General features: G+C 50.4%; 1 protein-coding gene across 1 annotated transcript in view; it reads right to left on the bottom strand.

Annotated features, from left to right (window-relative positions):
* Window positions 1-25,293, bottom strand: part of LOC144673120 (oncoprotein-induced transcript 3 protein-like) — a 42,561-nt gene that overhangs the window by 5,764 nt on the left and 11,504 nt on the right. The window contains exons 3-6 of the mRNA XM_078535105.1: window positions 16,098-16,242; window positions 12,550-12,626; window positions 12,292-12,456; window positions 2,014-2,109 (exon numbers count right to left, since the gene is read on the bottom strand). Coding sequence (XP_078391231.1) covers window positions 2,014-2,109; window positions 12,292-12,456; window positions 12,550-12,626; window positions 16,098-16,242 — 483 coding nt within the window. The remainder of the gene's footprint in view (window positions 1-2,013; window positions 2,110-12,291; window positions 12,457-12,549; window positions 12,627-16,097; window positions 16,243-25,293) is intronic.

The following is a 25,293-nucleotide window of genomic DNA, read 5'->3' as shown; positions in this document are numbered from 1 at the left end:
ACTACATTACTAATCCTGTCAGTCATTGCTTCACTAAGTCACTACATCTCACTCCACTAAGTCACTACATCACACTGCCCTTAGTGACTACAACTTTAAACACTAAATACTAGTCCACTCAGTCACCACATTCCATTCTGCTAAGATATTACAACCCACTCCCTCAGTCACTGCAGTCTAGTTTAATGGAATATTACATATCATTTTCCTCTCGCAATCTTTCACATCCCGTTTATAAGAGATTGAATATTGCATTTGATTGAGAACGAGTCCTGCATTCACACTTGCACGTTCTGGCCCCATTAATCGCTCTGATATATATTTTTTCAATGGGGCCATGTGAGTGAGCTCACTCCGGGGACAAAGAGTCCACTTAGGAACAAGTGTGATATGAAGAAGAAATTAAGTGAACAATCCATTTTGAAACAACCCCACTGTGCAGATACCTGAAGTCTTTGCTGATACAGAGGGAGAAATATCAACGGATTCTGTCGTCGATTGTTCTGTTGGTTCTGGAGTTAGTAAGGCCCCTGGATCTGCTATAACGGAGGAGGGAGATGAGGGAGCGAGGAGTTGGGGAAAAAGGAAATTTCACCTGTTTGACATGAAGCTTCAGTAAACGTCACACATCTTAGTACATATATTAAAGTCTAAGCTTGTTTTGCATTTCTGTACTTGTTTGATGAGAGAGGTCAACATGGATTTTGGTTTCAGTTTTAAAAAGTTCTTCATATCTAATGAGTGTTTGCAACTTATTAATTAAGCAAACACAAGTTTATAATAAAATAATGCTGTTGCCCAGCAACAGGGGTCTAGTCAGGCACGTATATCTCACAGTCACACACGGAGTAAGAAAGACAGCAGCTTGTGTGGGAAGCTGTTGGAGGTCTGCTGGCTTTCAAGAATGTTGCCAAATGAAGCCACGGAAAAGTGCCAGATAGCTAGTCCCAAGCTAAATTTGGTGCAAAGTATCTGCCAGAGAGATTATAGCAAAGGTGACAGATAACCAGTCCCAAACTGAAGAAAATACCATGAAATCTATGGGTGTGGAAGAGGAGAAAGTCTCAAGCAGGTCATGTTAATTAAGTTAAGAGTGAGGGGAAGAGTGAAATGCAACATGCTTCAGATATACAGAGTCAAAAGCTGCATAAAGCACGGTTAAAGAGAGAGCAGATTGCAAGTGGCGAGAATGTGATGTAAAATTGGGGAAAATCCAAATTAGGATTCCACCGCTCAGTCGCTGCATCCCAATCCGCTCAGTCACAAAACGCCACTCCCCTCAGTCACTACCTCACACTCCCTCATTCGTTACATCCCACTCCGCTCAGTCACAAAACCCCACTCCCCTCAGCCACTAGCTCACACTCCCTCGTTCGTTACATCCCACTCCGCTCAGTCAAAAGATCGCACTCTGCTCAGTCACAACATCCTACTCACATCAGTCACAACACATCACTCACTTCAGTCACAACACTCACTCCCCTCACACACTACATCCTTTGCCCCTCAGTCGCTCAATTACATTCCCCTCACTGACTCCATCCCAATCTGATTAGTCGCTATATCCCATTGCCAGGACACTCGCTCCCATTCCAGTCACTCAGCCAATCCCAATCCCCTCACTTACTGCATCCCAGCTCCTTCAGTAATTAAATCCCACTCCCCTCACTCATTGTGTCCCACTCCGCTCAGTCACTACGTCCCTTTCCACTCAGTCACATTGGATCAGACCAATCCCCTCAGTCACTGGATCGACCTGCGTTCAGTCATTACATCTCACTCCGCTCAGTCACAAAATCCCATTCCCCTCTGTCACCATACCCCACTCTGCTGAGAGGATGCACCCCACTCCCACAATCACCACATCCTACTTTAATGAAAAATTGCATACCATTGCCCACTGAGACTACATCAAGTTCCCTCTATTAGATATAGAATAAACCCTTGGATTGCATCCTCCTGGAGCCAAACAAGTGAAGGATCAGTTTAGAATCAACCCCACGTTGCAGATACCTGTACTTGAAGTCTTCGCTGAAATAGAGGCTGAAATATCAACGAATTCACTTGTCGATTGTTCCTCGGGTTCCAGAGGTGGGGAAGTCCCGGCATCTGCAATAAAGGAGGAGGGCGATGAGGGAAGGAGGACTGTGGACACCTGGAAATTTCAACTATTTAACATGAAGCTTCAGTGACCGTCACCCATTTTAGGACATAAAGATAGTTTAAGTAGCTTAGAGTGGTATTTGTAGGTGTTAGGAGTGGATGTCAGTTTTAAAGTTTAAGTTTCATTTGTATTTCTGATTTTGAGTGTTAGGAAATGTCAAGTTGAGTTTCAGTTTCACTTTAAAATGGTGCTCTCATTCCTATTGAAAGTATATGACTTAATAAGCTAAGCAAACACAAGAGCAGATAAAAACCGTGCTATTGCCCAGCAACAGTGGCCCAGAGACGCAGGTCACTCCCCCAGACACAAACAGAAGAAAAAACTGCACCAGGTTGTTTGTGAGCCACTTGCCAAGCAGAAGTCACATAAAAGGGGAAGATAGTTAGTCCCAAGCTAAAATTGGATGAAAGTATCTACCAGAGGGACTGGTGCAAAGGGGACAGATAAACAATCCAATTCTAAAGTGAAGGCCGCAACATCCAGGGCAGTGGAACAGAAGGAATGTCCAAGCAGGCCTTGTGGGCGAAGGAAGGGCAGGAACCTGGAATGGGTCCTGTTAATGAAGTTAAGGGGGAGGGGCAGAGCGAATGTATCAAATCTTCAGATTTAAAGAGACAAAAACTGCATAAATCAGACTTAAAGCCGAAAGGGCTTGTAAGAGGCAAGAATGACTGAAAAGATGGCTGAATGTCTGTATCTCTTTGCTAGGACATGTGAAGGTACTGCACTGTTATAGCTCATTCGGTGAGAGAGAGCACATGGAAGACAGCTTGGATGCATGTGGCGGCTCAGGGAAGAATAGCATCAGAAAGAGAGCTTGAAACCCGCAGCTGAAGAATTGTGGAAGGTGAACGAGAGAAAGCGCCAGTTTGGGAGAAGATTCCAAGCTGAGGTCTTGGATAGTGGAGAATGGGATTCTTCACATGAAAGACAGAGTGTGGTTAGCAGGGCAAGCCCTGGTGTGAAAGGTGCCTGGGAGAAGTTGATGAGAGATGCATAGCATCTGGTTGAGGTGGCATCTGTCACTTGATGCCAGGGTATAGTTTACATGATCACAGGGTGTCATAGTTTACATGGCCTGTGAACATACTGTGAAAATTAGAGTATGGGATAGCTTTGTATCTTGCGGTATCCTTACAAATCTATATATGTATAAATATATATATATATGTATATATATTTATTTATATATCATATGTGTGTATGTGTGTATATGTATATTATATATATACATATATATTATATATATATTACCTATATATATATATATATAAATAAACATGTTATTATTGCGCTAAAAGTTCATCAGTTCACCCCTGTGACTCTGCTCAAAATCACACAGACTTCAGTCACGGCATCCCACACCCTCAGCAAGATATAGGATAAATCTCTGTGTCTGAGTCATTGTTGACTCACAATGAGTGAAGGATCAGCTTAGAAAGAACGCCACAGAGCAGATACCTAAGTCTAGAGACAAAGGTGAGATAGAGGGTAGTCTCTCACTGGATTCTCTGGTAGATTGTTCCTAAGGTTCCTTAGTTGTCGATGTCCCTCGATATGGAATAAAGGGTGAGAGAAAAGGGGCAATATGGTGATCCCCTTAAACAGCTCAACCTTATTTGCCAGAACTGTCTAGAGAACGTCAGGTAGCTGTGTTTATAACCTATCTGATGAATCTTCCGTCTGTCAACACAGACTGCGAACTAGGTAGAGGCTATAAATTCAATCAACACATTCGACTTCCCAAACTGACTCATTGCGAATCTTCACAGAGTCAGCATCCTACTCCCCTCAGCCACTACATCCCACTCCCCTCAGTCAATACATCCCACTCTCCTCAGTCACTGCATTCCACTCCATTCATTTACTACATCCCGCTCTCCTCAATCACAGCATCTCAGTCGCCTCAGTCACTTCATCCCACTACCCTCAGTCACGACATTCCACTCACCTCAGTCACTACATCCCAGTCCCCTCAGTCACTACATCCATGTTACCTCAGTAACTACGTTTGAATACATTCAGGCCGTGAATGGAGTCTCCATCAGCCACTACAACTCATAAATTCTAGTTGCTATGGAAATAGGACATTTGCAGGTTGACAAGTAAAGTTGCTGATAATGGGAGAGAGAGACATAGAGAAATGTAGAAAGGTAACGATATAGAGAAAATGACAGATTGATAGATGCAGAGAGAGACAGAGTCAGAGATAAAAAAAAAACACTGGGTGGTCAAAGGGAGAGACCGAGCGTTTCAGATGAAGATAAAGTATGAAATAGTCAATTACAATAAGTATATATTTTTTTAAAAAAATGACTTTATACTCATGAGTGATAATAGAACAGATGAATTGGGCTGGATGAAGGAGGATGCAGAATGGTCGTGTGCAGAATGACCCCCAGAGTGGACCAATTGGTCAGAGTGGCCTATTCCTGTGGTGTAAATCCCACACCCTCAGTTCCAGCACACAGTGTCAGAATCTAACTCTCCTGTTATAACGTGCTGACCCTGTACCGATCGTTAGTAAGGAACACATAGAGTGCATATATAATTTCCACAGATACTTACAGATCGATCATAAGACCGGACTGTACTCCCCTCTCCTGAAGGGATAATTCAGAGGAAGACTGGAGATGGGGAATGACAATTTTTCGTCGGAGAATTCTTGCATTATTGAGAATAAGTGCCTCTCGGGGAGTGCACTTTGGGTAAAGAATGTTATTGATTTAATCCCACAAGACAGATACCTGCAGTGAAAGGCCCAGTACGTTTAGAAGGTGATTTCTCAGTGGATGTTTCAGTTGTTGAATCTTCGGGTTTCTGAATTGTGGAAGACCCTGGATATGCAGTAAATGAATATAAACAGACGTCAGCGCAGGAGTGAGAGAGAACCTGAACAGTAGATTTTACTGTCCAGTAAAACACAGATGCCAAGCTAAGTCTGAAACATTCGGCTCGGCGACAGCAGCAGACTGCCCAGATTCATAAATATGACCAGCCACAGTCACAGGATTGCAGCCCATCAATTTCTACATACCATTCCCCACGCTCAATAATACCACTCCCCTCAGACAATACAACAAACTGGCCTCAGTCAATGCACGCCATCCCGTCATCCACTGTATCTCAATACACTCAGTAAAAATATCCCAATTTCCTCAGTCTCAACTTCCCACTCCCCTCAAAAATTCAATCCCACTTCCCCACAAAACAACATTTCGAAGAGCATATGTGTGAAGATATTCTGGAGGATATTCCCTCCAGACTGACACCTGTCATTTCAGATCCTGTTTGGCTAGATGATGCAGGGACAGTGGATTCTCGAATCGACAGTTCCTCAGATTTTGGAGTTGCTGTTGTCCCTGGATCTGCAATGAAGTAAGGAGATATGGGAGATTGCAGACTGCACATCAGCTCAAGACAGCATTTACTTGCTAATAATGTTTGGAACATGATTCCACTCATTACTTATACTCTGTCACCCCCAGCTATAGCCCAATTACTAAAACCAACTCCCCTCAGTCACTGCATCCCACTCCCCGCAGCCAATGCATCCCACTCCCCAAAGTAAATTCTTCCCGCTCCCCGCAGTCATTGCATCCTGCTCCCCTCAGGCACTGCATCTAAATATCCTCAATCAAGACATCACACTCCCCTGACTCACTACATCCAACTCCCCTCAGTCACTACATCCCTCTTCCCTCAGTCACTACATCCCACGTGCACCAGCAACTGCGTCCCACTCCCTCACTCACTACCTCCTATGCCCCTCAGTCACTACATCCCACTTCGCTCAAGCATTGCATCCCACTCCCCTCAGTCCCTACATCCCACACCACTCCATCAGTAATCTCACTCCCATAAGTCACTAAGTCGCACTCCCCTCAGTCACTGCATCCCACTACCACACATGCACCTCGATGATAACATCCCACTCCCCTCAGTCATGAAAATCCACTTCCCTCGGTCAGGAGATCCAACTCCCATCAGTTACTAGGACCCCCTCCCCTCAGTCAGGACATTCCATTCCCCTCAGGCATGACATCCCACTCTTCTCATTCACTAGATCCAATAACTCTCAGTCATTAATTTATTATCCCATCATTCACTGCTTCCCCATTCCCTCCGTCATTGCATCACACTCCCCACAGTCACGGAATGCCACATAATTCAGTCACTGCACCCCTCTCCCCCGAGTCATGGTATTCAACTCCCCACGGTCAATGCATCAGACACCCTTCAACCATTCCATCCCGCTCCTCTCAGGCACTACATTCCAGTTCCGTCAGTGTGAGATTTCAGAGATCAAAAGTGTGAAGATTTTCTGTAGAATATTGCCTCCAGACTGATACCTGTTAGTTCAGAAGCTGTTGGGCTGGATGATGCAGTAAAAGTATATTCACGAGTGGATTGTTCCTCAGATTTCAGAGTTGGTGTTGTCCCTTGTTCTGCAATGAGATAAGGAGACATGGGAGATTGCAGAGTGCAGATCACCTCAAGAGGTGATGTACTTGGTAGTAATGTTTAGAAAGTGATACAAATTTTTTGATCCTCTGTCTGAATCACGACAATGTCAATCTCATGCATGGCTATACCCCAGTGACTGAAACCAATTCTCCTCAGGCACTGCACCCCGCTCCCTGCAGCCACTGCATTCCATTCCCTACCGCCACTGCATCCCACTGCTGTCAATATAAACAGAGGTCAGCGCGTGAGTGACAGAAAAGTTAAACAGTTCATACAAATGTTCAATAAATCACAGATGCCAATCTAAGTGTGAACCAGTCGGTTCGGCGACAGCACCACACTGCCCCGACTCATTATTGCGACCACCTACGGTCAAAGAATTCCAACACGTCAGTCTCTACATCTATCCCCGCGTTCAATAACCCTACTCTCCTCAGACAATACAGCACACTGGCCTCAGTCAATGCAGCCCAATTATCTCATCCACTGAAAGTCATTCCCCGAAGTAAAAACATGCCAATCCACTCAGTCACTGCATACCGCTTCCCGCAGTGACTGCATCCCACTCCCCTCGGTCATGCATCCTACCCCCCTCAATCGCTGCATCACACTCTCCGCAGTCCCGGCAACTTATTTCCCTCAGTCGCTACATTCCACTCCACTCACTCGCAGCATCAAACTCCAATCAGTCACTGCATCCCACACCCCTCAGTCATTGCATCCCACTCCCCTAAGAAACTGCAACCCACTCCCCTCAGTCAGTACATCGCGCTTCCCTCAGCCACTGCATCTCACTCTCCTCAGTCACTTTATCCCACTCTACTCAGTCACTGCATCCCACTCGCCACAATCAATGCATCCCACACCCCTCACACACTGCATCCCACTCCCCACACTCACTGCATCCCACTCCCCTCACTCACTACATCACACTCCCCTCACTCCCTGCATCACACTCCCCTCAGTCCCTGCATCTTACTTCCTTCAGTCGCTGCATTCCACTCCACTGAGTCCCAGCATGCAAATCCACTCAGGCACTGAATCCCACACCCATCGGCCATTGCATCCCACTCCCCGAAGTCATTGCATCCCACTCCCCTCAGTCAGTGCATCCCGCTCCCTCAGCTGCTGCATTACAATCCACTCAGTCCCAGCATCCAACTCCACTAAGTCACTGCATCCCACACCCCTCAGTCATTGCATCCCACACCCCTCAGTCAATACATCCCCGCCCCTTAGTAACTTCATGAAACTCCCCTCAGTCAGTGCCTCGTACACTACTCAGTCACTGCTTCCCACTCCCCTCAGTCACTGCCTCCTTCTGACCACAGCCACTGCATCACACTCTCCTCAGTCATGGCATCATACTCCCCGAAGTCACTGCATACCACTCCCCTCAGTCACTGCCTCACACTCCACTCTGTAACTGTATCACACTCCCCTCAACCAGTACAACCCACTGCCCTCCGTCACTGCATCCCACTACTCTCAATATAAACAGAGGTCAGCACGGAAGTGACAGAGAATTAAGCAATTCATACTAATGTTCAATAAATCACAGATGCCAATCTAAGTGTGAACCAGTCGGCTCGGCAACAGCACCACACTGCCCGATTCATAAATGCGACCACCTAAAGTCTCAGAATTCCAGCACGTCAGTCTCCACATCTCTCCCCGCGTTCAATAATCCTACTCTCCTCAGACAATACAGCACAATGGCCTCAGTCAATGCAGCCCAATGAACTATCCACTGAAAGTCATTTCCCTCAGTAAAAACTTCCCAATCAACTCAGTCACTGCATACCGCTGCCTGCAATCACTGCATCCCACTCCCCTCAGTCATGCATTCTTCCCCCCTCAATCGTTGCATCCCACTCTACGCAGTTCCTGCATTCTAACTCCCTCAGTCGCTACATTTCACTCCATTCAGTCCCAGCATCCAACTTCACTCAATCACTGCATCCCACACACCTCAGTAATTTCATCCCACTCCCCTAAGTCACTGCATCACACTCCCCTCAGTCACTGCATCATACTCCCCTAAGTCACTACATCCCACTCCCCTCAGTCAATAGATCCCACTCCCCTTGGTAACTTCTTTCCACACCCCTCAGTCAATGCCTCCTATGCCCCTCAGTCACTGCATCACACTACCCTCAGTCACAACCTCGTAGCCTCCACAGCTACAGCATCACATGCCCCTCAGTCACTGGATCGCACTCCCCTCCGCCACGACATCATACTCCCCTCAGTCACTGTATCACATTCACCTCAACCAGTACATCCCAATCCGCTCCAACACTAAATCCCAATTCCTTCTGTAACAACGCCCCTACTCCCCTCAGTCACCATATCCCACTTCCTTCAGTCACTGCATACCACTTCGTTCAGGATGAGATTTCGGAGATCAAATGTGTAAATATTTTCTTTAGATTATTCGCTGCAGATTGGTACCTTCTAGTTCAGATGTGGTTGGGCTCGTTGATGCAGTTACATTGGATTTTCCGGTCGTCTGCGCCTCAGATTCTGGAGTTGTTCTTGTCCCTGGATATGCAATGAAGGAAGGAGGGTTTACAGATTGCAGAATGCAGATCACCTCAAGATATCATTTACTTGGTTGGAAAGTTTAGAAAATTATTCACTTCATTATTTAAACAGACTGAAACCGATGTCACTCTGTCACTCCTGGCTATAACCCAGTAACTGAAACACATTCCCCTCATTCACTGAAAAACACTCCCCTCAGCCACTGTATCTCACTCCTCTCCGTCACTGCATCCCAAGCTCCTCCGTCAATGCATCATAATCCCTTCAGTCACTTCATCCCACTCCCCTCAATCTCTACATCCCACTCTGCTCCGTCACTTCATCACAATTCCTTCACTCACTGCATCGCTATCCCTTCAATCACTGCATCCCACTCCCATCAGAAAATTAACAGATATCAGCGCATGAGTGACCGTAAACCTGAAGAGTGCATATTAGTGTTCAGTAAAACACAGATGCCAATCTAAGGATGAACCAATCGTCTCGAAGACAGCACGACACTACACCCATTCATAAATATGACCACTGAGAGTAACAGAATTCCATCACCCTACTCTGTACATCCCACTCCCTGCGTTCAATAATCCCACTCCTCTCAGAAAATATAACACACTGGCCGCAGCCTAAGCACCACAATCCACTCCACTAAGTAAAAACATTTCAATCCCCTAATTCACTGCATCTCACACCTCTCATTTGCATCACACTCCCCTAAACAACTCCATCACACTCCATCAGCCACTGCATCAAGGTCCCCCCATTCACGTTATCCCATTCTATCAGTCACTGCATCCCACTCCTATCATTCACTGCATCCAGGTCCCCTCATTCACGGCGTCCCACTCGCCTCAGTCACTACATCCAGCTCCCCACAGTCACTGCTTCCGACATCCCTCAGTCACTGTATCCCACTCCCCTTATTCACTGCATCTCACTCTCCACGGTCACTGCATCAGACACACTTCAGTCACTGCATCCCGCTCCCCTCACTCAGTACATTCCAGTTCGTTCAGTGTGAGATTTCAGAGGTCAAACGTGTGAGGATTTTGTGTAGACATTTCCCTCCAGACTGATAGCTGTTATTGCAGATCCCGTTGGGCTCGATGATGCAGTGACATTGTATTCAGGAGTCGACTGTTCCTCAGGTTTCAGAGTTGGTGTTGTCCCTGGATCTGCAATGATTTAATGAGACATGAGAGATTGCAGACTGCAGCTCACCTCAAGAGAGCATGTACTTGTTAATTATGTTAAGAACATCATTCAATTCATTAGATATTTCCTGTCACTCCTCGCTATACCCAAATTAGTAAAACACAATCCCCTCAGGCATTGCATCCCTCTCCCTGCAGCCCATGCAGCCAACTCCCCTCAGTAACTGCATTCCTCTCCCCGCAAAACATTACATCCTGTTCCACTCAGGCACTGCGTCTCAATCCCCTCAATCACGACATCCCACTCCCCTGAATGACGACATCCCACTCTCATTACTCAGTACATCCCACCCGCCTCAGGCACTACATCCCCCTCAGCCTGAGGAGAAATGTGCATGGCCGCACCACCTGGAGACCTTCCAGTGCAGGCCTGCGCTGTTAGAGCTACTGAAGAGACGTCCCCTTTTTGCAGAACTCGCTGGCGTGTGGCAGACACGTTTTTATGCCCCATCCACTTTAAGGAGCCTGGGTGAAGGTTAGTGAGTAAGGTGTGATGTGCGGTAGATGGTGGATGTGTAAATGGGGTGGGTTTGGATTGTAAGAGGGCTCGGCTGAGTGTGGAGGTTCTGGGGGGAATGGGGCTTTGATGGGCGTGGGTGACTGGGGTCCTTTGAGAGGCGAAGTGGTCAGTGGCTCTCCAGACAAGTTGTTGGGGTTGGAGCTGGGGGTAGCCTGAAGATGGGGGTGATTGTCATGCGGCTGGTGGGGGTGTAGTCAGGAAATAGGGAGGTTAGCCGTGAGATTTGGGAGGACACGGTGAGAGGGTGTAGCCACGGTGGGAAGGTAATTGTGGGTTACTCGATGGTGTGTGTGGGGGTAGTCAGTTGTAGGGAATGGGGACCTTAATCAGGGGTTTCGTTGTTGGTCAGGCTTGGAAGGTAGTCAGAGCCTGCGGAGATGGTCGGGGGAGCGCTGTTGGGGTTTGGGGAGGTGATCCAGAGGTCAGTAGTTTATCACAGTGCATCCGGGGTCAGGGTGGAAGAGGAGGCGTCCAGCGCGGGGGTCAGTGCTACGAGAAAAGAGCATCTTTTCTGGTTAATTAATTCAACTACGAGAGTCAAAACGATCCAAACTCCTCAACTTAAATCGGATAATCAGATTGTTCCTGGTGCTGGCTAATTGTCCAGCGTAATTTCAAACTTCCTGTGCAATTTCCGTGCAGCCTTCACCTGGGGACTTCCAGGGGCTTCCCCAGTGAATTTTTTTGGGGTATCTCCCGGGAGCGAGGCCGCCCGCCTGCCGAAGATGGAATATTCTATTGGATTTTACCAGAGAGTTTTGCGTAGAGTCCCAGCAACGGGTAGCAACCGATCATAACTTTAATCCTCACGGGCATGAGTGTGCTTCGGAAATTCCACTGGGTCCCCGCACATTTCCCCATTTGCACCCAAAGTTACACGGTTCTGAGACCAGAAAATTCGGGCCCTTATTTTGGTGCCGAAATTCTTGATGGTCATGCACCCCCAAGAACATGGTCCACAGTTCACTACCACAGCCGCAACACCGCATCTCAGTAATATTCCTACGAGGCCCTCAACCATCAAATTACTCTCTACTCCTCCAATTCCAGATCCCCAACATTGACAAGCGTGTGTTCAGCTGCCTGGGATTTAAGCATTGTTAATCCCTCCATAAACCAATCTCCCTCTTCCCTCCTCTCTACCCCTGTTGCACTCACTAAAACCTATGACTTTATCAAGCGGTGGGCTGTTTATTGACCGTGATGGAAACAGAGTCTGATTCGGTTCCCTATAGTTCTGCTAAAAAGTTTAATTTATTTTTCCGGTCATTATTCCTTGTGGTTCTTGCAGCAATGAGGAGCAGGCGGAACATTGTTATTTCAGTGAGTGATCTGGCACATCCAGAGCCACCCTCCTGGGTCATTTATAAACAGCAATGTACCTGTGCAATAAGCAGCATCACATCCTGGCACCGGCTTCAGCTCGTAAACGAAGTAACTGCTGCAGTTTTTAATCTTTATCTCTCGGGTCCAGAAGCAGCGATTTTCACCCGAGGTAAAACAAACTGTCCTGGTTACTTCCCCCTGTCCCACGGTGGGATGTGAACCTGAAATTACGTTTATAGATATTGAAGGATGGAACCAATGTGAACAGTGCTGGACAGTGAATGTAAATCTGATATTATAAAGTCTGAACACACCATTTAACCAGCCTGAAGAGGTTGTGGAACAGCTGCCGAATGGGATGAGTGTGTCCGGAATCTTCAATCCACCAGAACTGAAACATCAATCAGAGAATCATAGGATTAAGGGATGCACAGCTCAGAATGAGGCCACTAGTTCCACCATGTCCCAACTAAGCTCTTTGAAAGATCTGTCCCATTAATCCAAGTCCCCTTCTGTTCCACCTCATTGAACTGAAAATCTCCCATTCCAGGAATGACACAGACTGGGAGCGAGCTACAGACCTGCTGAATGGGAAGCGAGCTGCACATGCGCAGTGTAACTAATTAGGGGCCCATATGTAGCGAGAACTAAGAGTGACAGGGAGAGTTACCCGAGGGAGTGGGGACAGGGAGAGGTCACCGAGTGAGCGGGGACAGGCAGAGGTCCCCGAGGGAGAGGGATCGGGGAGATGTACCAGAGGGAGTGGGGACGGGGAGAAGTCGCCGAGAGCGTGGGGCCGTGGAGTGTTCCCAGAGGGAGCGGGGACGTGGAGTGGTCACCGGGGGTGAGGGGCTGGGGAGAGTTCCCTGTAGGGGAGTTGGAGGGGGAGAGGTCCCCGATGGAGAGGGAACAGGGAGAGGTAAATGAGGGAGAGGTGACATGAGTTTTCCCAGAGGGAGAGGGAAGAAGGATGGACACCGAGGGAAGGGAAAAAGGTGTGGTCACTGAAGGAGAAGGGGCGGGGAGAGGTCCTCGAATGAGAGGGAAAAAGCAATGGGGACAGGGAGATACTCCCGGTGGAGAAGGGATGGGGAGCGGTCCCCGAGGGATATGCAGCAGGGAGAGGTCACCAACTGAGAGGAAACAGTGAGAGGTTCCGGTGGGAGATCGGGCGGGGAGAGTTCCCAGAGTGAGCGGGGATGGGGAGAGGTCCCCCAGAGAGTGGGGAAGGGTAAAGGGACCGGATGGGGATTGGGGATGTAGAGGTGCCCGATGATGAGGGAACATAGGGAGGTTAGTTTGAGAGAAGGGATGGGTTGCGGTCCTTGATCGAGAGGGAAAAGGCAGTAGGGCAGGCAGGTGTTCCCGATGGATAGGGAATAGAGAGTTCCCCGAGGGGTAGGGAATATGGAGAGGTCCCCAAGCGAGATGGAACAGGGCGAAGTCCCCGAGAGTGAGGGCGTGGGTGAGAGGTGCCCGAGGGAAAGTTAACAGGGAGAGTACCCAGAGGAATAGGGCAGAGGGAGAGTTTCCCGAAGGAGAGGGGACAGAGAGATGTACTCGCAGCAGAGGGATCAGGGAGAGGTGACTGAGGGAGAGAGAAAGCAGAGAGGTCCCCTTGTGAGAGGGGACAGGGTTATTTCCCCGTGGGAGAGGGGACGAGAAAACGTCCCCAAGGGAGATGGGGTGGGGAGAGGTGCCCGAGGGCGTGGAAACAGGGTGAGTTCCCAGAGGTAGTGGGGATAGGGAGTGGTCGCCGTGGGAGAGCGGATGGGGAGAGTTTCACGTCGGAGATGGGACGGGGAGAGGTCCTCGATGGAGGGGTGAGGGGGGCTGTTCACCAAGAGAGAGGCGATGGATACAGTTCCTCGCGGGATAGAGGATGGGTAGAGGTCCCGAGGGACGGGGAAAAGGAGAGGACCCCATGGGCGTGGGGACGGGAAGAGGTCCACGAAGGAGAGGTTGCGGGGTCAGGTCCCCGAGGTACAGGGGATGGGGAGATGTCTTTCATGTAGAGAGGTCCCCGAGGGAGAGTGGTCAGTGAGAGGTCCTCTAAGGAGTAGGGATGGGAACAGGTCCACGAAGGAGATTGTGCGGGATCTGTGGTCCGAGGTAAATGGGACGGGGAGATTTCATCGATGTAGAGAACTGCCCGAGAGAGAGGCCTCCCGACGGCGAACGGCCACGGTTCCCTGGCCGAAGTCGAGGGGCCGCGTGGGGTGAGGGAGTGTTCCCAATCAGGGAGCGGGCAGGGAGACGGGACACCGAGAGGATCCTAGATCATAACGAGGTTCAAATTCACATTGTACTTGTTTTTTATATCAATGACTTTCAATCTCTATCTCCTGGTTCCCGATTATTTTTGCAATGTTAGCAATCTCCCCTTTTCTACTCTATTCACTCCATTCATGTATTTGAACACATCTGCTAAACCTCTCCGTTCCCATTCTCTGCCCGAGCGAGAACAATCCGTGTTTCTCCCCCTGTAGCTGGAGATCCCCCACCCCATCCCATATCCCATCCACAGCACCCCCCTCCCCCAAATCCTCCCCCTCATCCATCCAAATCCTGGAGCCATTCCGGTGAACCCCCTCTATTCCCTGTTCAACGCCTTGACTCCATCATGAAAGTGTGGTGTCAGTAATCGATACATTACTTGAGATGAAGCCTTGTCCCAGGTTTTTAAAAAAATACTTTGAGATGTGGGAACCGTTGACCAGCATTATTGCCGATCCCTAATTGCTCTTAAGAAGGTGGTGTTGAGCCGCCTGCTTGAACCGCTGCATCCCATGTGATGTAGGTACACCCACAGTGCTGTTAGGGTGTGAGTTATAGGGCATTGACCGAGCGACTGTGAAGGAACGGCCGATATATTTCCAAGTCAGAATGTTGAGTGAGTTGGACGGAAACGTCTAGATGACGGTTTTCCCATGTGTCTGCTGCCCTTGTCCTTCAAGGTGTTTGGGGCCGTGCGTTTGGATGGTGCTGTCTAAGGTGCCTTGGTAAGATCCCGCAGTGCATCTTGTAGATGGTCACACTGCTGCCGCTGCCGGTCGATGGTGGAAAGAGTGAACGTTTACGGTGCTGGATGAGGTGCCAATCAAGCGGGGCTGCTTTGTCCTGCATGGACTTGATCTTCTTGAGTTGTTGGAGATGCACTTATCCAGGCAAATGGAGAACATTCCATCACACTCCTGATTTGTGTTTTGTGGATGTGGAACAATGCCTTGTGGACTGGCATTGTGGAGTATGGAGGGTGCTCAGTGGGGACTTAATCAGTTAGCTTATAGTGGGGGAATTGAACGATGGTAAAGCCTTTGGGTGTCAAGGGCAGAAGGTTAGATTCTGTCTTATTGGTGATGGTAATTGCCTGGCGATTGTATGGCGCTACTCTCCACTTATGGTGTGGTTGTGGCACAGTGCTATTATCAGTAAACGAGTGACCCAGTGAGCCAGGCTCATGTCCTCGGGACAAAGGCTCAAGTCCAATCACTGCAGCTATTAAATTAAATGCAAATAATTCATCTGGAATATAAAGCTAGTCACAGTAACTGTGCGACCGTGAAGCCAACGAGCATTGCCGGAACAATTCATCTGGTTCATCTTTCGGAAGGAAATCTGCCGTGCTTACCTGAACTGGCCTGCATGTGACTCCTGACCTACAGCGATGTGCTCGAGTCGGAAATGACCGAGCAATCCGCTCAGTTGTATCAAACCGCTATCTACAAAAGGCAAATTCATTTGCTTTTGTTCTCTATTTCCCAGTGATATTATAGATGATCTGTGCCTCTCTCCACTTGTTGCTTCTGCACTCACTTTCATATGTTTCCCTAGTTTATCAGAATGTATACCTGCACATTACCTTTTAAATTGGTACCATCCTTCCTGAAGTTTGTCATCACACATCCACTGGCCAGTGCACTCAGTCCATTTACAATCGATGCTCCTCCAGGCCTGGTCCAGGACGGTGTGATTTGCACATGGGTCAGTGAGTGCCGAATCTGCGACTGAGGGACAAAATATGATTCACGTTATTATAAAACATAGTTGAAGTTACACAGCGAATTAATTGTAAACCCCAAAGCAGCAATAGCCCCATTTTTACTCACCCCCTGCTTGAAAATTTCGCAAATTCAGCTTGGAATCATTCCTACTTCTCTGAACCAGGTGTCCATCTGTCTCACAGCTCAACTTCCCCATCTCACACACTGCTCAGAGACAGTATTCCCTATTCTAGATTAACCATTCATACTCATTTAACAGAAAATAACAATAGCCTCAGCATCAACTCAACCGAAAAGAAACTCGGCGAATATTCACTGAAAGATATCATTGATTATCACATTCCCCAGGTGAACACTGAGTACAGTCGGTGAGGGACACCCGATGGTCAGTGAGGAATACCCTGAGCTATCTCAGTCCCCAGGTGAAAGCTGAGTACAGTCGGTGAGGGACACCCGATGGTCAGTGAGGAATACCCTGAGCTATCTCAGCCCTCAAGAAAAATTAGATTCTGAATCAGATTCTGTTATGTCTGTTTCATCTCTAAAATATACAGTAAACCTGGAATAAACTAATACTGAATTGATATATAGATTGGGTGCTTGCTGTAAACCGTATTTTCGTAATGCATTAGACGAACTAAATAATATATTTACGATTTAAATGCTGAAAGTAAGGAATGTAAAGTTAAATTTCGGGTTGGAATTGAAACATAGTTAAATGTTAAGGGGAAATGTAAACAAACACATATGTAACTGACGATTGCAATGCACAAATCGATAAATATTAGAATTATAATAAAAAACTACATCTAAATAGAAGCAATGCAGACAAATAACAATGACGTTTACATTAAATATCAGCCTATTTGTATAAATAACAGTGTTTTACAGAGGTTAGCAAACAGTGTTGTGACCCTTGCCCTACCTGACACATATTAATGAGCCCGTATGTACAGAGCAGATTCTCAAAGAATTGTGGACATTGCAACACTTGAATGCTTTGTGATATCTAAGGAGGATGGTGCAGAAAAGCCTTGTCCAGCTGGAGGCCCGCGGGCCGGATTACAGACCTCGGATCCTCTGGGCTCGGCCCGACAAACATCTTGGACTTTCAAATTTCTCAGATGTCAACAATGCGGTGGAGCTGCTCATCCATTCACAGACTGGCTCCTCCATGCATTTGTTCACCAGTGAGCCTATCAGCAGCAAATGCAGGGAGAAACAAGTCTTTCGTTGGACGAGAGGCAAATAGAGGAAATATGAAATTTCAAGGTAAGGTCCAGCACTAGGAGCAGAAGAGGGGGAGGTGTGGCCGGGAGCGGGGGAGAGGGGTAGAGGGCAGGCCCGTGTGGGGGTGGGGGGAACAACGTGATGTCAGGGGATAGATGGGGTGCAGGACCTGGGGTTAGAGAGATGGGCAGGCGGGGCAGAGAGCGGTGCCCGGGGTATAAACAGCAGGGCCAGAGGATTGACAGAGTTGGGCCAGGAAGAGAGAGCTAATATATTACCCCAATACCATGAGCTCCTATCTTGTGCAATAACTTTTTATGTGGCACCTCATCGAATGCCTTCTGGTACACAACATCTACCAGATCCCCTTTATCAGCTCTGCTTGTTATATCCTCAAAGAACTCTGGCAAATTTGTCAAACATGATTTCCCTTTCACAAAATCATGTTGACTCTGTTTGCTTGAACTTAAGCGTTTCTAAATGTCCTCCTATTTCTTCTAAATAATGCACTCTAGCATTTTCCCAAGGGCATTTGTCACACTGCGTGGCCTATAGTTTCCTCCTATTTTTCTCCCTCCCTTCTTGAACAGGGGTGTGAAAGTAGCAGTTTTCAAATCCGCTGGTAAAATCCCGGAATCCAGTGAGTTCTGGTAAATTTAGTCCAAAGCCTCCAATATCACTGCAGCCACTTCCTATAAAACCATTGGATACAGGCCATCAGGTGATGGCGACTTGTCTGCCTTTTGTCCCAATAGCATGTCAAGTACTTTGTCAATTGCAATTGAGACTGTTACAAGAGCAGGGCTAGAGGAGAGCGCAGGGATGGTGGAGTATCGAATGGCGCCAGGTGGATTGAGAAGGTCGGGGGAGGGAGCGCGAGCGGGGGTTGGTACGCGCGGGGTCGGGCATTAAAAATTGCAGCAGGGAGTAGAGCACGTTGTCTCGGGGTAATGAGGGCGAGCCACAGGCAGGGGGGACAATGCGGCCATGGCAGAGAGTGCGGTCCTAGGTGGAGTGATCAGGGCTGGGGCTATTGAGTTAAGCCCCGGGGGGTGGATAGAGTGGGCCAATGGGGAGAGATCGGGGCCGGGGGTAGAGAATGAGGCCCGGGAGGGAAGGAGGGAGGATTGAGGTAGAGTGGGGCAGGGCGTTGGATGGAGCAAGCAGATCCCAGAGGGAAGTGAACGCAGGGCCGGGGGACTAGAGAAATCGGGGTTGCTGGGGGAGAGGGCCGCGCCAGCAGAGTGCGCAGTGACTGGGGAAGAGCGTATGGAGCTGGCGTGAGAGAGAGAAGGGCCATGGAGATAAGGGCAAAGGTCTGGTGTCGAGCGTGGTGCCCGGGTGAAGAGAGTGGGTTAAGTGGGACATATTTTGGCCAAGGCTAGAGAACAAACCTTGAGGGTAGTTAGCGTGGCCAGCAGGGGATTTTGGGGCGAGGGGTTAGAGGGCGATTTGGGTGGACAGTGCAGAGCTGGGGAGAGGGAGCAAGGATGGGAAGAGACAGCGGGTCTGAGGGGGAGACTACAGCCAATGGGATATAGAACGGACCCAGTGGCGCGTGATTGGGCCACACAGGACACGACATCGGGTCCCCAAATGCCCGAGAGCGGGACCTGAAAGCAGCGCTGGGTAGACAGTCCAGGCCAGCTAGAAGAGAGCAGGTGCAGGATGATAGGGAGCATAGACGGGATCAGAGAGCCTCGGTCTGTGTGGGTTAGAGGGAGGCCAGGGTGAGAGAGCACAGGCAGGGGGAGAGAGTGGAACCAAGAGTTAGAGAGCAGTGCCGGGGCAGAGAGTCTGGGGCCGGCTGGTAGATGAAGGTCTGGGTTAGAGAGCATGTGTCGTCGATTGAAAACAGTTCCGGGGAGAGAGTTTGTAGGGCTAGTGGTGAGCGGGCAGGGTCGGGGTTTAGAGAGCTGGCTGCGGAGTTGAGATTGTGTCCATCGAGAGGGTGGGGCTGGGTATAGAGAATGGGACCAGGGATAGAGAGTGGGGCCGGGGATAGAGAGTGGGGCCGGTGATAGGGAGCGGTTCCGGGCATAGGGAGTGGGACCAGGTATCGAGATTGGCGCCGGGGACAGGGAGTGAGGCCGGGGATAGAGACTGTGGCCGGGGATAGAGAGTGGGGCCAGGTACCGAGAGTGCGGCTGGGGACAGAGAGTTGGGCCAGATATAGCGATGGGGCCGGGAATAGACACTGGGTCCTTGGAAAATGAGTTGGTCAGGGGATAGACAGTATGGCGGGGTAGAGTGTGGAGCTGGGTATAGAGAGTCGGGCCGGAGATAGAGAGTGGGGCCGGGTATAGAGAATGGGGCCAGGTATCGAGAGTGGAGCCATGGGTAAAGAATGGGACCGGGTAAAGTGAGTGGAGGCAGGTATAGAGATTGGGGCTGGGGCTAGTGTGTGGTACCGGGGATGGAGAGTTGGACTGGTAATAGAGAGTGGGGCCAGATATCGAGCGTGAGGCCCGAGGTAGAGTGTGGGGCCGGGGATAGAGAGTGGGGCTCGGGATAGATAGTGGTGCTGCATATGGAGAGTAGAACCGGGGTTGAGAGCAGTCCCCGGGAAAAAGAGGGTGGATGTAGAGTGTTTGCGTCCGGGGATAGAGAGTTGAACCTGGGATTGATAGTGGGGCTCGGGTTAGAGAGTGGTTCCAGGGTTAGAATGTGGCACCCGGAATAGACACTGGTGCCCGGGATAGAGAGTGGGGCCTGGGATGGAGACTGGGGGCGGTCAGTGAGAGTTGGGCCATTGATAGAGTGTGGGTCCGGTTATATTGCTTACGACCGGGAATAGAGAGTGGAGCTTACGAATTGAAGGCGGGTCCGTCGAGAGCATTGGTCCAGGAATAGAGAGTGGATCCAGGGATAGAGTGTGGAGCCGTGGATAGAAAGTGGGGCCGCTTATACAGAGTAGGGCCAGTTTAGAGAGTGGGGCCAGTGATAGAGGTTGGAGCCGGGGGTGGAGAGTGGGCCGGGGATAGAAACTGGGGGCAGTGATACAGAGTAGGGCCGGGGATAGAGAGTCAGGCCGGGTATAGAGACCAGTGTGAGGGATAGCGAGCAGGTGCAGGGATAGAGATTGGAGCTGGGAATAGAGAGTGGGTCAGCGGATAGTGAGTGGATCCGGTTATAGAGAGTGGGGCTGGGGTGTTAGAGAGTGGGTCCAGGTTTATAGAGTCGAGCCAGGGATAGAGATTTCGGCCGGGTATAGAGCATGGGGCCGTGAATACAGAGTGAGGCAGTCGAGAGAGTGGGGCCGGGGATAGAGAGTTGGGCCGGCGATAGAGCTTGTGGCTGGATATAGAGTGTAGGGCTTGTGGGTAGAGAACAGGGCCGGAGATAAAAAGCCAGCCTGTCGAGAATGTGGGGCCTCAGATAGAGCGTGGAGCTGTGAACAGAGAGTGGAGCCGTGCATAGAGTTAGGGGCCGGGGATAGAGAGTGGGGCCCGGGGTGGAGAATGGGACTGTGCATAGAGAGTGGGCCCGGTGATAGATAGTGAAGCTGGGGATAGAGTGTGGAGCTGGGAAAAGGGAGCGGAGCCGTTGATAGACAAAGGGGTCAGGTATAAAGAGTAGGGCCGGGGATTGAGATTGGAGTGGGGGATAGAGAGTGTGGCTGGGGTTAGTGAGTGGGGCCGGAGATGGAGAGTAGATCCGATGATAGAGCGTGGGGCCGGGGATAGAGGGTGTAGCCGGGGGTAGAGTGTGGCGCCGTGGCAAGAGTATAGGGATGGGGTTAGAGAGTGGGGCCCAGTTTAGAGAGTGTGGGGCGTTGATACAGAGTTGGGCTGTGTACAGAGAGTGGTGCCGGGAATAGAGTGTCGGGCCGGGGAGAGAGTGCGTGGCCAGAGGCTAGTGATTCGGAGTGGGGCTAGATAGTGGAGCTGAGGATAGAGTGTTGGGCTGAACATAGAGATTGGGTCCGGGCATCGAGCGTGAGGCTGGGGGTTGAGTTTGGGCTGGGGAAAGAGTGTGGGGACAGGAATAGAGAGACTGGTGGATATAGAGAGTGGGGTCGGTAATAGAGTGTCGGGATGGGGAGGGAAAGGTTCTGGGGATAGAGAGTGAAGCCGCCGAGAGGGTGGGGATAGAGAGTGGAGCCGTGTGATAGAGGTTGTTGCAGGGGGAATAGAAATTGGGGCCGGTGACAAAAAGTGGGGGGGGGTGATAGATTTTGGGGCCGGATATAGAGAGTAGGGCCAGGGTGTTAGAGAATGGAGCTGGGTAAAGACAGTGAAGCCGGCATAGAGTGTGGGGCCGGGGATACAGAGCGATGCCGGGAGTAAGACAGTTGGTCCAGTGTTAGAGAGTTCTTCCCGGGATAGAGATATAGGCCGGGTATAGAGAGTGGGGCCAGGTATAGAGGGTGAGGCCGGGTATAGAGAGCATGGGAGGGATAGAGAGCAGGTGCAGGTATAGAGAGTGGGGCCGGGTATAGAGAGTGAGGCCGCGGGAAAAATGTGGAGCCAGGGACAGAGGTTGCGGCTGGGGATAGAGAGTTGGACCGGGGATAGGGAGCCGGTCCGTCGAATGAGTGTGGCCAGAGAAAGAGAGTGGAGCCAAGCATTGAGAGTGGGGACATGGATAGAGGGTGTCGACGGGTGTAAAGATTATTGCTGGGGATAGCGTGTGGGGCCGGGGATAGAGTGTAGGTATGGGGATGGCGAACGGTACTGGAGGGTTAGAGAGTGGGTCCATGGTTCGAGAGTGGAGCGAGGGATAGAGAGTGGGGCTGGGTATAGGGAGTGAGGCCAGGTAAAGAGAGTGGGGCCGGGGATAGAGAGTTGGGGCCGTGGATACAGGGTGGGGCCGAGGATAGAGAGTGGGGCCAGGGATAGAGAGTGGGGCCGGATATAGAGAATAGGGACGGCGAAGGAGAGTGGGTCGGGGATAGAGACTGGATTGAGTATACTGATTGGAGCCGGGTATAGAGAGTGCGCCAAGGGGTTAGAGAGTGGAGCTGGGCATAGAGAACGGTGCCGGGTAGAGACTCTAGGGCAGGGGATAGAGAGTGTTACCCAGGGGATAGAGAGTGGGGCCTGGTATTGAGAGTGAGGCCTGGGGTAGAGTGTGGAGCCGGGAATATAGAGTAAGGCAAGGGATAGAGAGCGCGGCTGTGGACAGTGAGTGAGGCCAGTTATAGAAAGTAGGTCCTGGGATAGAGAGTGGGTTCTGGGATAGAGAGTCGGGTCGAGTATAATGAGTGGAGCCGAGTTTAGAGAATGGGGTTGCGGGGTTAATGATTGGAGCTGGGTATAGTGAGTGGTGTCGGGTATGGACTGTATGATCGATGATATAGAGCAGAGCCGGAGGGTTAGAGATTGGGGCCAGGTATAAAAATGCTGTCCAGGTGTACTGCGTGATGCCTGTGATAGAGGGAGGGGCAGAGGTTAGAGAGTGGGGTGTGCATAGAGAGTTGGGCCTGGTATAGAGAGTGGGGACAGGGATAGAGGGTGGGACCGTAGGTAGAGATTGTGGCCGGGCACAGAGAGTGGGGCTGGGTATAGAGTGGTGCCGTGGATAGAGAGTGGGGCTGGGTAAAGAGATTAGGGCTGGGAACAGAGTTTGGAGCCTATGATAGATATAGGGTACGGGTGTACTGAATTGAGCTGGGTGTAAAGTGTAGGTGCCTGAGGGTTAGAGAGTGGGGCCAGGGATACAGACTGCAGCCGGGGATAGAGAGCTGGGCCGGGTATAGAATGAGGGACCGGGTATAGACAGAGAGGCGGGGGTAAAATGTAGGGCCGGGGATAGAGTGTGAGTCCAGAGATAGAGATTGCAGCCGGGGATTGATAGTGGGGCTGGGGTTAGAGAGTGGTTGCAGTGTTAGTGTGTGGTACCCGGAATTGAGAGTGGTGCCGGGGATAGAGAGTGTGGCCTAGGATATAGACTGGGGGCGGTTAATGAGAGTAGGGCCGTTGATAGAGTGTGGGTCAGGGTATAATGTTTAGGACCGGGAATAAAGAGTGGAGTCTACGATAGAAGGCGGGGCCGTCGAGAGAGTTGGTCCAGGGATAGAGAGTGGATCCAGACATAGAGTGTGGAGCCGCGGATAGAAAGTGTGGCTGCTTATACAGAGTATGGCCAGGTTAGAGAGTGGGGCCAGTGTTAGAGGTTGGAGCCGGGGGTGGAGAGTAGGCCGGGGATAGAAACTGGGGGCGGTGATAGAGAGCAGAGCCGGGGATAGAGAGTGGGGCCGGGTATAGAGAGCAGGGGAGGGATAGAGAGCAGGTGCAGGGACAGAGATTGGAGCTGGGAATAGAGAGTGGGTCAGCGGATAGTGAGTGGATCCGGTTATAAAGAGTGGGGCCGGGGATACAGAGCATTGCCAGAAGTTAGATAGTTGGTCCACTGTTAGAGAGTGCTTCCTGGAACAGAGAGATAGGCCGGGTATAGAGAGCGGGGCCGGGTATAGAGAGTGCTTCCCGGGATAGAGAGATAGGCCGGGTATAGAGAGTGTGGCCGTGAGGCCGGCGGTGAAATGTGGAGCCAGCGATAGAGGTTGCGGCTGGGGATAGAGAGTTGGACCGGGGATACGGAGCCGGTCCGTGGAATGAGTGTGGCCGGGGAAAGAGAGTAGAGCCAAGCATAGAGATTGTGGCCATGGATAGAGGGTGTGGACGGGTATAAAGATTATTGCTGGGGATAGCGTGTGAGGCCGGGGATAGAGTGTAGGTATGGGGATAGCGAGCAGTGCTGGAGGGTTAGAGAGTGGGTCCATGGTTCGAGAGTGGAGCCGGGGATAGAGAGTGGGGCCGGGTATAGAGAGTGAGGCCAGGTATAGAGAGTGGGGCCGGGGATAGAGAGTGAGACCGGGGATAGAGAGTGGGGTCGTGGATGCAGGGTGGGGCCGAGGATAGAGAGTGGGGCCTGATATAGAGAATAGGCACGGCAATAGAGAGTGGGTCGGTGATAGGGGCTGGATTGAGTATAGTGTGTAGAGCCCGGTATAGAGAGTGTGCCAAGAGGTTACAGAGTGGAGCTGGGTGCAGAGAGTGGTGCCCGGTATAGACTCTAGGGCAGGGGATAGACTGTGGTACCCGATGGGACAGCGAGTGTGGCCAGGTATTGAGAATGAGGCCGGGGTTAGTGTGTGGTGCCGGGGTTATGGAGTGGAACAAGTAATAGAGAGCGGCGCTGTGGACAGTGAGTTGGGCCAGTTATAGAAAGTAGATCCTGGGAGAGAGTGTGGGTTCTGGGATGGAGTCTAATGAGTGGAGCCGAATTTAGAGAATTGGGCTGGGTGGGTGGGGGGGGGCGGGTTAAAGAGTGGAGCTGGGTATAGAGAGTGGTGTCGGGTATGGATTGTATGACCGATAATAGAGTGCTGAGACGGAGGGTTAAAGAGTGGGGCTAGGTATAGAAAAGCTGTCCGGTGTTAGTGCGTGGTGCCTGGGATAGAGGGAGGGGCAGATGTTAGAGAGTGGGGCTGTGGATAGAGAGTAGGGGCGGGTATAGAGGGTGAGGACAGGGATAGAGGGTGGGACCGGAGGTTGAGATTGTGGCCGGGGACAGAGAGTGGGGCCGGGTATGGAGTGGGGCCATGGATAGAGAGTGGGGCCGGATATAGAGATTTGGGCCGGGAACAGGGTTTGGAGCCTATGATAGATATAGGGTGCGGGTGTACTGAATTGAGCCGGGTATAAAGAGTGGGTGCCTGGGGGTTAGAGAGTGGGGCCGGGGATACAGACTGCAGCCAGGGATACAGAGCTGGGCCGGGTATAGAATTTTGGACCGGGTATAGACAGAGAGGCGGGGGTAAAATGTGGGGCAGGGGACAGAGTGTGGGTCCAAGGATAGAGGGCGGGGCCGTAGAGAGAT

This window comes from Cetorhinus maximus, unplaced genomic scaffold (genome assembly GCF_964194155.1).
Source record: "Cetorhinus maximus unplaced genomic scaffold, sCetMax3.hap1.1 HAP1_SCAFFOLD_288, whole genome shotgun sequence".
In the NCBI taxonomy this organism is placed as follows: domain Eukaryota; kingdom Metazoa; phylum Chordata; class Chondrichthyes; order Lamniformes; family Cetorhinidae; genus Cetorhinus; species Cetorhinus maximus.
The sequence above is the reverse complement of the archived record's forward strand: the minus strand, read 5'-3'. Positions and strand labels throughout refer to the sequence as shown.